General features: G+C 41.2%; 1 protein-coding gene across 3 annotated transcripts in view; it reads left to right on the plus strand.

Annotated features, from left to right (window-relative positions):
- WDR48 (WD repeat domain 48) overlaps nt 1-14669 on the plus strand; it is a 47933-nt gene that overhangs the window by 12991 nt on the left and 20273 nt on the right. The window contains exons 2-9 of one of the 3 annotated variants that reach the window (XM_068982588.1): nt 578-718; nt 2768-2846; nt 3580-3662; nt 3781-3910; nt 5971-6059; nt 6456-6557; nt 12529-12753; nt 14437-14511. In XM_068982588.1, coding sequence (XP_068838689.1) covers nt 2789-2846; nt 3580-3662; nt 3781-3910; nt 5971-6059; nt 6456-6557; nt 12529-12753; nt 14437-14511 — 762 coding nt within the window. In that variant the 5' untranslated portion in view covers nt 578-718; nt 2768-2788. Of the gene's footprint in view, nt 1-577; nt 719-2767; nt 2847-3579; nt 3663-3780; nt 3911-5970; nt 6060-6455; nt 6558-12528; nt 12754-14436; nt 14512-14669 lie in introns of those variants that run through there. The other 2 variants (XM_068982586.1, XM_068982587.1) reach the window with 2 other exon arrangements.

Raw genomic sequence — 14669 nt, forward strand, 5'->3', positions numbered from 1 at the left:
AACACTGTACTGTAAAGCAATTATCCTTCAATTAAAATAAATAAATTTAATTATGTATAAAGAAGATTCATCCAGCTGCTTTGTGGAAAATGGATTAAAGACAAACAGGGTAGGAAAGGAGTCAAGTTAGGAGGCATTTGCAGTATTTAGCCTCAGACTTGCTTATCTTGGTCTAAACTAATGTCACTCTTCTCTGCTCAGCCCTTCCGTCTCTATGTTGTTGTTTAGTTGCCAAGTCGTGTCCGATTCTTTGAGACCCCATGGGCTGTAGCCCTCTATGCTCCTCTGTCCGTGGGATTTCCCAAGTCAGAATTCTGGAGTGGGTTGCCATATCCTTTTCCAGGGGATCTTCCCGACCCAGGGATTGAACCCGCGACTCCAGCATTGCAGGAGGATTCTTTACCACTGAGCGTCTGGGGGAGCCTTCAGTCTCTATAGAATAAAATAAAAATTTTATCGAATTGGGAAATAAGTTTTATATTAGAAGTTTGAATTTCAGATTGGCCACTAGAAGGCTACATTTTATAATCACATGTCTTATAGCTTCATAAACAGCCAATCTTGATGTATTTGTCAGGTTTCCTATGTTATTCGAGATGAAGTGGAGAAGTACAACCGAAATGGGGTCAATGCCCTGCAGCTGGACCCAGCACTTAACAGACTTTTCACGGCCGGTCGAGACTCCATCATAAGAATATGGAGTGTCAATCAGCACAAGGTAAGGCAGGGATTGAGTTTATATTTTCAATCTATGCTCAGTAAATTTTGGTCTGTCTAATATGGTGCCTTTCACAGTTTCAGATTTAATCTCTTTGAGCACTCAGTTATTTGGTACACTCTATAAATAAAGACATTGCAACCAGAATTCAGTAAGCCTCTGAGAAAAACACCCCAGGGGAGTTTTAGAAGTGTTTTAGCTAAGGCAAGGACTCCATAAACTAGGTTTGTGATAACAGCTCTTTGCTGCAAAGGAGCTTAGAGATTTTTCTGGTAGGGGAATTCTTTTCAGGAATTTATTTTTCTGTTTTAAATATGTTCCCAAAAAGCTTTCTTGGCATCCCTTTTCAGTGCTACTAAAAAAAAGATTGAATATGCTTTTACATTTATAATTAACCTTGAACAAATATTTTCTTCATTTAAAAGTGATTAGGGTGGGGATTTCCCTGGCCATCCAGTGGTTAAAATGCCACACTCCCAATGTGTGTGTGAGGGGGATTCAATCCCCAGTTGGGGGAACTAAGATCTTTCATGGTGACAGTACAGCCAAAAAAAAATGTGGTTACTATACCCACAAAGACCCACAGGGTCTTACTATATAGCATAAAGTTGATGTAAAAATATGAAAACAGAAAACAGGACTTAGTGATATGTCAAGATAAGGCCCCAGTCAGATGGAAAGGCGCTCTTTTTGTATTTTGTGTGAATGCCTATATTATGAATAACATAGAAAGGAAGATTCCAGGAAGAAGGAGGAGCATTTCTTGAACTCCTAGCATTGTACCAGAGCAGTTTCCCAGATTATTTCTCACAATAATCCTTCAAGGCAGATCCACTTTCCCCTTATGATGGGAAAACAGGCTAAGAGAAACCATGGTTGAATAACTGGTTCATGACAGAGAGTTAGAGCCCAATCTAACCTTGAAACCCCGAGGTTAGACTTTGTCATTTTAAAAGGCTGTGTGTTTTATCAAGCTCTGCGAGTCTGATATTCCATCTGAAAAAGAACAACTACTTTGCACAGTTTGGATAGTTTCTTTAAATGGACTTTGGCCCAGTGAGTTTTGAATTCTTTGATCAGTGTAAATAGTGGAGGTCCCATATTAAAAACATAGAAAATAAGAAAGTTGTGGCTCTGAAGTGCTTTTCAGAACCTACTTTTGAATTGGAATGTCACCTTCCTAGAGATTTACAACATTTCAAACAAATTAAGGAAAACACAAGAATTAACCAGGAAGAGTTAGAAAGCTGCCTCTTCAGCGCTCAGACGTCTCTCTCTGGTTCTCATTTTATGACAAGATTGAATAGCATCAGCTCTCAAATAGACTTGTAGAGAGCTATTCTCTTTGCCCATGAAGCATCTTGAACTTGCCTGTCTTAGATATAGGGTGTAACTAAATACTCTTCTTTAAAAGGCCTCTCCTGGTAATTGAGCCAAGGGAGAGCAGTAGAAAAATCTTGAGTTACTGAATTGAAATGGTGATCCTTGAGCCATTGGCTTCCATTTCTTCTCTGAAGGACTGTAGATTCTGTGAGGAAATGTTCAGTTCACAGGTAAAAACAACAGCAGGAAGCTAAGAGCGGAAGTGGACATCTTCGTCTGCCATCCGGCTAGGCTTCTAACCACTCTGAGCAGCTGCTTTTCTGTCCCCGCTGTCTGCTTTGAGCCTTCACCGCTGCTGAGGCAGATCCCCCCAGATCTGGTCATGTCTAATCCTTTATAGTGAAGGCCTTCCCATTGCACTCGTGTCTCACGCAGTGCCTAGCCCAGGCCTCGTTGCCTTCCCTAACTTCAGGGCATTTGTCCTGGAACCCGAGGCTTATGTCAGTAGTAAAACTGTTCTAAAAGAAAACTTCTGTTTATATCTGCCATATGGAAGCGTCAGTCATTTGGTGAAATTCTACTCTGAATTCAGCTGTAAATTTGAAGACCTTAGAGAAGTGTGTCACATTAATTGAAGAATCTAAACATAATCGTGTTTTTGTGATATATTTATGACATATTTTATCCTCTAATATACTAAAAGACATTTTTATCTTGTAATTTCAGCAAGATCCATATATAGCATCTATGGAACACCATACTGATTGGGTGAATGACATTGTACTCTGTTGTAATGGGAAAACATGTAAGTATTTCTTTGGATTGTTGAGCTTCTGGATGATTTTAATTCATTTATTTTTCTCTTTATTTTATTTTTTCATTGTTATGTAAGCCTCTTTCTTGAAGTGTAACATACATACAGAAAAGTACACATATCCTGAGAGTACAGCTCAATAAAATTTTACAAAGTGAACACCCATATCAAGAAACAGATTACCGAGATCCCTCTTAGGCCACCCTTCCAGGCACTGTCCCTGTTCCAGGATAACTGCTCTCGTGTCCTCTAAGCACTGTTGATTAGTTTGCCTGCATTGTCACTGTATATAAATAGACTCAGGCGATATGTATTTTTCTTTTAACCTGATTAGTCTCTTTTTGTTCACTTTATGGTAAGATCCATTTCTTGGTTTTGCAGTCTGTCTTAGAGAAATTTTTTGTAGTCAAATTAGTTGCACCTTCAGCTGGAACATTGAAGAGTTTGTCTTGCTTATTTAAAAAAATATTTGAGACAAAATATAAAAAGTTCTAAAAAGAACTTTTAGATACATAAGTGTATGTGTGAGTATGTGAATGTTAAGATGTTTGAATTAACATTAGGAATATTATAAATATTCAACATACATAAATATTCAAATATTTATGTATGAACATTTTGTATATATGAAAGTTTGAGACAGTGTTAATTTTTTTAAGTTAACTCTTTAAAATGGTGTTAAAACACACTACTAAGGGGTTTGTTCATTCTTTGCCTCTTCTAGTAATATCTGCTTCTTCTGATACAACAGTAAAAGTATGGAACGCACATAAGGGATTTTGCATGTCAACATTAAGGACGCATAAGGTAAGACAACTAACACAGTTTCAGTGTCTTTAGTGCAGTACTAGGATCTCAGTACTTTATATGGCTCATTTGCTTATTGGTCTACAGAGTAGATCATAATATATATGTTTTGTTACAGGATTATGTAAAGGCCTTAGCGTATGCCAAGGATAAGGAACTCGTAGCATCAGCTGGATTGGACCGACAAATATTCCTTTGGGATGTGAATACTCTAACAGCACTGACTGCCTCAAATAACACCGTCACAAGTAAGGTGTTTGAAAATTTTTCTTTGAAAGTGATCCAAGTTGACATAAATAAAGAATGGTTTATAAAACAAATTTGATAAGTTTGCATCAAGACAGTGGTTCTGCCTGTAGCGTTCTAGTCCCTGAGAGTGTGATTAGAAGTTAGTTCCTCACTGTGGTCTAAAAATGGTAACTTCTCCAGGTGTAACCTGGCCATTTTTGTATGTAGCATGTTAGCTCCCTAGCTAACATATAAGCTTCCAGAGCGCAGAAGTGTCTGTCTTATTACTTTTTATTAATATATCCTACAGCTTTACCTGGCCCAGGGCCACACTCTAGGCAGATATTACTGATGAAAGTAGTGACTACCTGGCCAAAAGTAGGCAACTCTTGACTTTTAGAAGTGTTGTGCTTAGTTGTGTCCGACTCCTCTCTGTGTCCCCTGGAGAATCCCAGGGATAGGGGAGCCTGGTGGGCTGCCATCTATGGGGTCGCACAGAGTCAGAGATGACTGAAGTGACTTAGCAGCAGTAGCAGCAGGCTCCTCTGTCCATGAGACTTTCCAGGCAAGAATCCTGGAGTGGGTTGCCATTTTCCTACCCCAGGAAAAGTGTTACTGGATATTAACAGCCTTCAAGTTAATAACCACATAGGAAAATACCCAAAGGAAAGAAAGAGGGCTTTTAGTGCCAATACTGTAGGACCCTTTCAGAGCAGCTTTAAGAATTCAACCAATTCCAGAAGAGTGCAGGAAGGCTGACCCTAGCTTCTAGAGACAATTCAGAAACCTTCACAGCGAGTTAATAGCATGGATGGGCTTATCAACAAAGATCTCAGTTACCCAGTTAGACCCAGACAGGTTAGACTTGAGTCCTAGGAGCATATTTTTGGCTAAGCCTGGCTTAGAAGATCTGTGTTCATGATGTGGGCCTGAACTATCTGGATCCCTGCATGACAGATCCAGTTTGTCATGACTGTGTAATACTCATGTTGACATAGCTAGCAATTCTAATGTAATCTAGTATGTGTCAAGAAGAGCAGGTTGGGAGACTGGTGTTTATAATTTCTTAAATATTATTTTGCCCTTTTTTCTCAGGAAATATGTAAAGGTTTAAACACTATTCTTCCCTTGTTCTCTGTGATTAATGTACACAGTCTCAGGGATTCAGCAGCTGGTCCCTACTGGGGCTGTCATAATGCATCATTTAATTCTCTCTAATGTAAGGCCTGCCTGAAAGAGACACTAACAAGAGGGAATGAAGCCAAAAAAAGAGGATTGTCTCAAGGTCAGAGATGAGGCTTAGTGGTATAGATTCAGCAACAAGTATATTCTACTTAGAACTGTTTAGAGAGGATATCAGACACACTTTTTATCATTATGGAAATAATGATAATAGCTAACATTTATTGAGCATTCAATAGAAGCAGTTACTTTTCTAAATACTTTATATGTATTTATTCCTTTACTCACAATCAGTATTTTTGTTTATACTTATTCCTGTTGTAAAGTTGGAATCATACTGTATGGACAGTTTTATGTATGTGCTTCAGTGGTATTGACTTCTGAATCAGAGAGCATGAATGCAATTCTTGCCACATAGTGGCTAATTTCCTTCCAGAAGAGTTGTACCAAATTATCCTTCCACAGGTAATGTATGAGAGTGCCATTTCAACTATGTTTTTTGAGAACCAAGTATATTGCCTTGTTTTTTACTGATTTTGTCAGTGAAAATAGTATTTTGTTTTGATTTGTGTTTTCTGGTAAAAATGAGTTTAGCTATAGTTTTCATTTTTATTGGCTCATGTGTATCTTTGAAAATGTTACGTGAATAGCTTTTTAAGTGGCAGTTCAGTTCAATTTAGTAAATATTTATTGAGCATTTGTGTATGCTCAAATCCAGAAGGGATGTAAATTTTAATAGTATTATTTAGAACTATCTCCATAATAGGTAAATTTCTCTTCCTTAAGAGTCCTCATAAAGATAAGATTTTCTAAATCAAATAATTAAACTTGCAGTTTGTGCTGTCTAGCTACTAAACAGTTGATGATTTTAACCTTTAGCTCTATTTATCCTTAATAGCTTCTTCTTTAAGTGGGAACAAAGATTCCATTTATAGCCTGGCAATGAATCAACTGGGAACAATCATTGTATCAGGGTCCACTGAGAAGGTAAGGGGGAACTTAAAGGGTATATTTTAACACTAGAAAACAAAGAAACCAAAATAATTTGATCTTTGTAATTACAAAATATATAGACAGTGGTTTTGCCTGGTGGATACTAAAAATAAAGGCTTTATTTGAACAAATAAGGGTATAACTATATAATTACTGTCATGTGTGTGGTGCCAGGGTTGGAGGGTGAAGTGGGGAGGCCTGTGCATTTTTTTTTTTTACATTAAAGAGGCTTCCTCCCGCTTAAAAAATTTGGGAGCCTTGGACACTGGAACACTGTCTGTTGGCTGAAGTAATACTACCATCACAGAACTTAGTGGTTACCATTTGATTTATAGAATCCATCTACTATTTAAATTTGATCATTTGTATGATACGTTGTATGATTCACAGGTTTTGAGAGTATGGGATCCGAGAACATGTGCAAAACTAATGAAGCTAAAAGGGCACACAGATAATGTTAAAGCATTGCTGTTGAACAGAGATGGCACACAGGTATGCAGTTAACACGAGCATTTACCTACTGACCTTGTCAGAAATTTCATACAGCAGAAGCTCCCCCACTTGCTATATTGTTGCATAGTTGGTTTAAACCAAAAGCTACACACATTATAAACTGTGGTCTCAAATCCTTAAAATACTCAGTTGTGCATATAATAATCCACATTTTGAAATTATCTTGTTTGCATAACTTTTAAAGAAAGGCCAAGCAAAGGATATCCTAAGAATAATTCTCCTGCAGGTGAGCATACACAATTATGTATAGACTAAAATAAGGGCTTCCCAGGTGGCTCAGTGGTAAAGGATTGCTTGCCAATGCGGGAACTACAGGAGACGTGGGTTTGATCCTTGAGTCGGAAAGATCTCCTGGAGGAGAAAATGGCAACCCACTCCAGTATTCTTGCCTGGAAAATCCCATGGATAGAGGAACCTGGCAGGCTGCTGTCTGAGGTCTCAAAAAGTCAGACAGAACTGAGCATCCATCCATAAATACACACATATATATAGGCTAAAATAATTTAAAATGCTTTCTTTTTTGAAGCAGAAGGAATCTTTGGTATTGAGTGCTTTCTGGCAGTGGAAAATATCCTCACAGTGGGTCTGGTTTCTTAGGCAGATCTTGTCAGTTGACTATGTAGATATGGACTGTAGTTTTGTTATCTAACATAGAACTTAAAGTCAGCATTTCAAAGAAAAACATTTTGGTAATGTTTGAACAGGTATTAATATTCAGCCACATAATTTGTGAATTATAAATCACAATTCTATCTGTTCTATAGCAGTAGAAAAGTGATCTTTCATAATATAGACAGTAAAAAACAAAAATGAGCACCGTTTTATGTTATGACACACCTCTCCCGGGTACTGCTGCCGTTTTTTTCATAGGCAGGGATCATTGGAATTGATTGTGATGGGGCTGGAAAAGGGAGAGTACGAATGTGACTGGATGAGAAACACCATCGGTCCATTACGCCCATGAAATAACATCAGGGAAGTTGCCTCATCCATGAATCAGTGAAGCCTTTGTTTCCAGAGGTGAAAGGAAAGTTGAAAAACTGGCCAAGGGAAGGAAATCACTTTTCAGAACCAGGTAGAGAGGCTGGAAGATGCCCATAGAGGTCTTTGGAGACATGGAAGGATCTTGATACTCATGTATGTGTGTCCTTGAGCAGAGAACTCTTCTTTACCTGTCCTTAGTTTTCTTGTCTGCAAAGTGGGAATCATAGTCTTTAGTTAGTATAGTTGGTGAGAAAAGTAGAAATAATAGGTACGTTCTTGTCTGCAAACCATGGCATTTTCTAGGACTCTTGAGTTTCTTTGTAGTAGCATTTTCACTTGAGTCTAAAAAGCCCAGTGCAGTCAGCTCCTCACTGTTTTGCAGTAGCTGCTAGGTGGCACTTGATATGGTTGTCCAAGCCTTCTTCTGTTAGCTTTGTCCAGGGTCAAACTGGATTGTATGGGCTCCATGGGACTGCCCTTAACTAGAGGCGGTAGACTAGATGGTTTTCAGAAGGGGGCTCTGGGCCTGGTGGACTTCCTGAGATCTCCTCCTTTCTGCTTCACTCCATGCCTTGTTTCTTCTGTAGATAATTATGAATGTGCTTTTAACTAAAACGATAAAAGTAGCATCAGTTCAGTTCAGTCACTCAGTTGTGTCCGACTCTTTGCAGCTCCATGGACTGCAGCACACCAGGCCTCCTTGTCCATCACCAACTCCCGGGCTTTACTCAAACTCATGTCTATCACATCAGTGATGCCATCCAACCATCTCATCCTCTGTTGTCCCCTTCTCCCACCTTCAGTCTTTCCCAGCATCAAGCTCTTCAGATGAGTCAGTTCTTCGCATGAAGTGGCCAAAGTATTGGAGTTTCAGCTTCAGCATCAGTCCTTCCAATGAATACTCAGGACTGATCTCCTTTAGGATGGACAGGTTGCATCTCCTTGCAGTCGAAGGGACTCTCTGGACTCTCAAGTCTCCTCCAACACCATAGTTCAAAAGCATCAATTCTTCGGTGCTCAGCTGTCTTTATAGTCCAACTCTCACATCCATACATGACTATTGGAAAAACCATAGCTTTGACTAGATAGACCTTTGTTGGTAAAGTAATGTCTCTGCTTTTTAATATGCTGTCTAGGTTTGTCATAGCTTTTCTACCAAGGAGCAAGCGTCTTTTAATTTCATGGCTGCAGTCACCATCTCCAGTGATTTTGGAGCCCAAGAAAATAAAATCTGTCACTGTTTCCATTGTTTCCCCATCTGTTTGCCACGAAGTGATGGGACCAGAGGCCATGATCTTCGTTTTCTGAATGTTGAGGTTTAAGCCAACTTTTTCACTCTCCTCTTTCACTTTCATCAACAGGCTCTTTAGTTCTTCTTCGCTTTCTGCTATAAGGGTGGTGTCATCTTTGTATCTGAGGTTATTGATATTTCTCCCAGAAATCTTGATTCCAGCTTGTGCTTCATCCTGCCAGCATTTTGCATGATGTACTCTACATATAAGTTAAATAAGCAAGGTGACAGTATACAGCCTTGACATATTCCTTCCCTATTTGGAAGCAATCTATTGTTCCATGTCCAGTTCTAACTGTTGCTTCCTGACCTGCATACAGATTTCTTAGGAGACAGGTCAGGTGGTCTGGTATTTCCACCTCTTTAAGAATTTTCCACAGTTTGTTGTGATCCACATAGTCAAGGGCTTTGGCATAAGTCAATAAAGCAGAAGTAGATGTTTTCCTGGCACTCTCTTGGTTTTTCGATGATCCAGCGGATGTTGACAATCTGACCTCTGGTTCCTCTACCTTTTCTGTATTCACCTGGAACATCTGTTCACAGTTCACATACTGTTGAAGCCTGGCTTGGAGAATTGTGAGCATTACTTTACTGGCGTGTGAGATGAGTGCAGTTGTGTGTCAGTTTGAGCATTCTTTGGGATTGGAATGAAAACTGACCTTTTCCAGTCCTGTGGCCACTGCTCAGTTTTCCAAATATGCTGGCATATGCAGCATCATCTTTTAGGATTTGAAATAGCTCAACTGGAATTCCATCACCTCCACTAGCTTTGTTTATAGTGATGCTTCCTAAGACCCACTTGACTTCACATTCCAGGATGTCTGGCTCTAGGTGAGTGATCACACCATTGTGATTATCTGGGTCATGCAGATCTTTTTTGTATAGTTTTTCTGTGTATTATTCCTCCTCTTCTTAATATCTTCTGCTTCTGTTAGGTCCATACCATTTCTGTCCTTTATTGTGCCCATCTTTGCATGAAATGTTCAGTTGGTAACTAATTTTCTTGAAGAGATCTCTAGTCTTTCCCATTCTATTCTTTTCCTCTATTTCTTTGCATTGGTATCTCAGAAAGGCTTTCTTATTTATGGTTATAAATGCACTTCACCTCAAGTCAGCTTCCCTTACTGAAAGCACAGATGGTGATATGGTACTACTTTAAAAGCTGCCTGTCTGCCTTAGAGTGCAGAATTAAGCCAGTAGTTTTTCTCCTCTAGTTCTCCCTTTATCCATTTTCCTTATTGGCAATGAGAAACTAAATGTAAATTTAGCCACCAACAACATGGCATCTTTACATTAGGGAATTGATCAAGAAAACACCTAGAATAGCCACTTATCTGGCAAAAAGAGAGAAGGGAAAAGAAACGTTAACTTGCTGATTCTTGAACTCTTGCAACATGGAAGAGAAGGTTATTGGTTACTGGACCAGAGTATATATTAAATCCTGTAGAGTTGCCCTGCAGCTTCTCATGTAGGGTCCCTGGTGGCGTAAGTCAGGGACTTGTGATGATACGTATAGTAGGCCAATGAATCCCATCAGTGTCAGCCTATTGCCGCACTTCCTTTGTTGTCATAGGATATTTAGCAAATCTTACTATTTGAGGTCTCTCTTCACTAAAGTTTTGATTGGTGCCAGCATTCCTGGGCCAAGCCAGCTGACTTTGTATTCCTTGCACTTGCTCAGTCAGTTGCTTGAGGAGACTGGGGCAAGCTGCTATCTTGTTCTGAGGTGGTCATGTCCTTGTGTGTCACTCACAGGATTTTCCTTGCTGATACAAATCTTGCTGAACCTAACCTATAGGCCCAGGGGCTCCTTGAGCATTAGGCCACTGCTTGCTCCTGACTTGCCCACTGGGCTGCTCTCTTTTGGCAGTTACAACTGTGTATAAGTGACCATCCCAGAAACACCGTGTGTTGATCAACAGCAGTCTTGCCGCAGTACACTGATACTTCTCATCTCTATTGGCAAAAGCACAGAGCACCTGATCAGGCTATAGGATCTGATCCCCTGAGTCTGACTTAGCAGAGCCACTTGGGGCATTCTGTCCTAGTCCCAGAAACCACCTCGATGAAGGGGTCTTCATGTTTATCCAGTGGAAGGTTGGGGTCAGTGGGAAATGTTTAGATGAACCCTCTAGGTCCTAAAGGACACCAGGCACTAGAATTCCTGTAAAATAGGCATATCTTCTAACCATACTGCTGAATACTACAAACTCATTTGCCAGCTTGGTGCTTTAAAAGTGATTGCTGTCTATTTGGGGGCCTGCTTTTTAACAGTCTTAGAATACTGATTACTATCAAAGATTATTTTATATTCTATATCTGGGTGGATGTAGAACTCTAATATACTCTGTGTTTCCTCAGCTGCTTTCAGCTGTGCATTCTTGGTTTGGAATTTACCTTTTTACTGTTGTAAGTTACCCAGCCTGTGAGGACTTCCAACCCATCACCTTTGCCTTCCTTATCCTAAAGTTGTCAGACCTTATTCCCTGTAGATCTGTGGCCTAGGAGCTGAGTGATCACAGCTTCGCTAACAGCTTCGCCACCTCAGTGAAGCACCTCATCCTGGAGTGGGGGACTCCTCCCTGCCTGCCCCCCATTACACTGCCACAGTGCTCCTACACACGTGATGAAGGTCTCCTAACAGCCTTACTGCTGACAGTCTCTTTACTGGTTAGTCTCTGGGTTCTCTTGCAAACTAGTTATAATCAATGATTCAAACACTGATGCTCCTGACAGCTTATGGGGGAGTCTGTTAGTAAGATGTTTGTTTAATTAAACATGCCAGCGTTCAGAAAGCCTTTCGAGTCACAGACCAGGCCAGTTAATCCTTAATATTCCTGAAGGCCTCACCTGTTCAAACACTATCCAGGTCTCCCAGCCCACAACTATCTTCTCTTCTTTGAAGTTCTTTGCCTGCTTGATTTCACATACCAGCACCAGCAGTTGCTTTCTCCTCAGGGCTATTTTTTCCCCAGAAAAATAAGCTTTTCTCCCTTTCCTCAGGTGACCACAGTAACTGGTAGAGAATACCAGGCATGCTGAATGCAAATGTGGGGTGGCTGGTTCTCCCTGTTTCTGTCACACTCCGTGTGCTCAGCTCTGATAAGAGTACCAGCAATTCGCATGCAGTTGAGCCTTCAGAAATGTCAGAATTGCCAACGTTAACTCTGAATGGGGAGGGTTTTGTGGCAAGCTGAATTTTGCATTTGAGTCTTGTCAGTAAAATCCAGGAGACCTGGCAAGTCATCATGAATCCAGAGCAGTGAGGGAGAGGACAAAACAGAGCTGTGACCCAGGGCTCTGGGCTAGTGCAATGCTTGTCAAACTTGGCGTACCAGACAGAATGACCTGGAGAGCCTGTCAAAACACAGATTGCTGCCCCCACCAGAGTTTCTGCCTCACTGGGTGTGGAATGGGACACAAGATGGTGATGCTGCAGGGGGCCAGGTACCAAGGAAGCTTTCCTCAGAGGGTTCCCTACTTGAGCCTGTGTTGTTGCCTTTGGTCATCCCAGCCTGTGATGGATGCTTATCAGAAGTCTTTTATCAGAGGCAGGAATGCAGGTTATTAGAGACACATTTTGACAATACAGAGTCAGGAGAGAAGCCAAGAGCAGAGCACAAGAAAGCAGAATCTTTTTGGCAGGTTTCTAACCTTAGCTTTCTCCATCCCCAGTGCCTTTCCGGCAGTTCAGATGGGACAATCCGCCTTTGGTCCCTTGGCCAGCAGAGATGTATAGCAACGTATCGAGTGCATGATGAAGGTGTGTGGGCTCTGCAGGTCAACGATGCCTTCACACACGTGTATTCTGGAGGAAGGGACAGGAAGATTTATTGCACAGACCTAAGAAACCCTGATATTCGGGTCCTAATTTGTGAAGAAAAAGCGCCAGTTCTCAAGGTATGTCATATGTTTTAGTTTTATGATTTAGATTGTTACATGCGCTAGCCAAATACATCAAAATCAATATTAAAACCTGAGTCACCTGTTAGGTTGTGAAAAAGATACTTCTTAGCCAACCGTAGAAGAAATGGTGACTTCCTGGGAACATCAGGGGTGGATGACTGTCACACTGGCGAATCCTGTGAACTGACCCACAGTGCTCCTGGGCTCTGCTGGCTTTCCTAACCTGTCCTTAGAGGAGGAATAGAGGAGTTCAGGTATCTGTGAGTGGACAGCAAAGCAGAAATGTGTCCAGTGTGTCACGTGGGGAATGTTGAGTGCTCCTGAAGAAGGGGGAGAGGCAGGTTCAAATTGCAAACCATCACTGGCTCAGAATAGTCCTGGGAGGTGGGTACTTGAGAAGCCATCTGTGTTGACACCTGCTAAAAGTGAAGTCTAGCCTGAAAAAATGGACAGTCATCATTGACAAGGTGTTCAGTCTCACTGATATTCACAGAATTGCACATTAAAACGATGGTGAGGAGATTTCCAGATTTAAAATGGAGGCATAAAGACAGCACTCTCCCCCTCTGCCAAGCACCCTCCCCCCCCCCCCCCCCGGCCAATCCCTTCTCAGAGATCATCTGAAAACAGAACTTCAAATAGCCATCATCTGCAAAACGAAGTGACATCTGACACTCAGACCACAGTATAGGAGGAAGAGCTGAGACAGACTACAGGTCAGATGAGACACTTGAGAGGATGCCTGTGGTCTGAGAGCTCACGTAATACTGGCCAAGTACAGTTCGTTAAAGCAGATGCCACAGCCTAATGGACAGAAGCCATAATCCTTTAGAGAAGCAAGAGAGTTGAGGCCAAAGTCACAGAGACACAGCATGTGTGCAGGAAGCACGCTGATGGGGAGAGACAGGTGTGGAGGGGAAACTGCACTGCAAGGCCTGCAGCTGCCAGGATCTCTGGGCCGTGGAGAAAAAGACGAGGGATTTAGCCCAGGCATAAACGTAAGGAGCATCAGTCTGAACTAAAGAGGATTCCTGGTTGCCAGTGTTCCAGCCCTGTCCTCATGTCTCAAAACCTGCAGTTTCCTGGTGCAGGAAGAAGAGTGGGCAGATCACATTATTTGCATAATGTGTGCATAGGTGTGTATTTATTTTCATATGTGCAGTATTTTAAAAATACGGGAAGAGACAGTAAACGGTCCCCACTGTGCAGACTGTTTCTGGTGCGGAGTAGGCATGGTGCATGGCAGGAGTAGCGTTTACTTTCACTGTCTCATTAGAACGGTTATTTTGTTTCTTGCTACACTCATTTCCAAAGAAAAAAGAAACTTATTTTCTTGTTATTAAGAACATAAAAAGAGAAGAGTGGTAAAACCAGGAAGGAAGGGTAAGTCATCCTTTTCACTGTTCCCATTTAGAAGCCTTAAATTAACCACACTTGAAACTTGAAGCCCTCGTTTTTAGTAAGATGTCACCCCATTCCCCTTATGTAGGGCTCTAAATTCCATTATCAGAGAGACCCTTTCATTCTTCTGTGCATCCCTGGCTTTTAACACATGCCTGTGGTATCATCACCATACAGTATTGAATGGAGGAGTTGGTATTTAATACTGTTTAGCTGGTCCTGGCGGTTCGGAAGAATCAATATTCCATACAGCGGTATTTTTGTGCCTTGTTTCAGATGGAACTTGACAGATCAGCTGACCCCCCTCCTGCAATTTGGGTTGCAACAACAAAGTCTACAGTAAATAAATGGGTAAGTGAGCCACTGTACCAAATGCTGGCAAAGTAACAAATGCTCAGTGTGAGCATGACTGTCAGTCAATTCAGTCACTCAGTCAAGTCTGACTCTTTGCAACCCCATGGACTGCAGCACACCCGGCTTCCCTGTCCATCACCAACTCCCAGAGCTTA

The sequence above is a fragment of the Capricornis sumatraensis genome, chromosome 10, assembly GCF_032405125.1.
Source record: "Capricornis sumatraensis isolate serow.1 chromosome 10, serow.2, whole genome shotgun sequence".
NCBI lineage: Eukaryota > Metazoa > Chordata > Mammalia > Artiodactyla > Bovidae > Capricornis > Capricornis sumatraensis.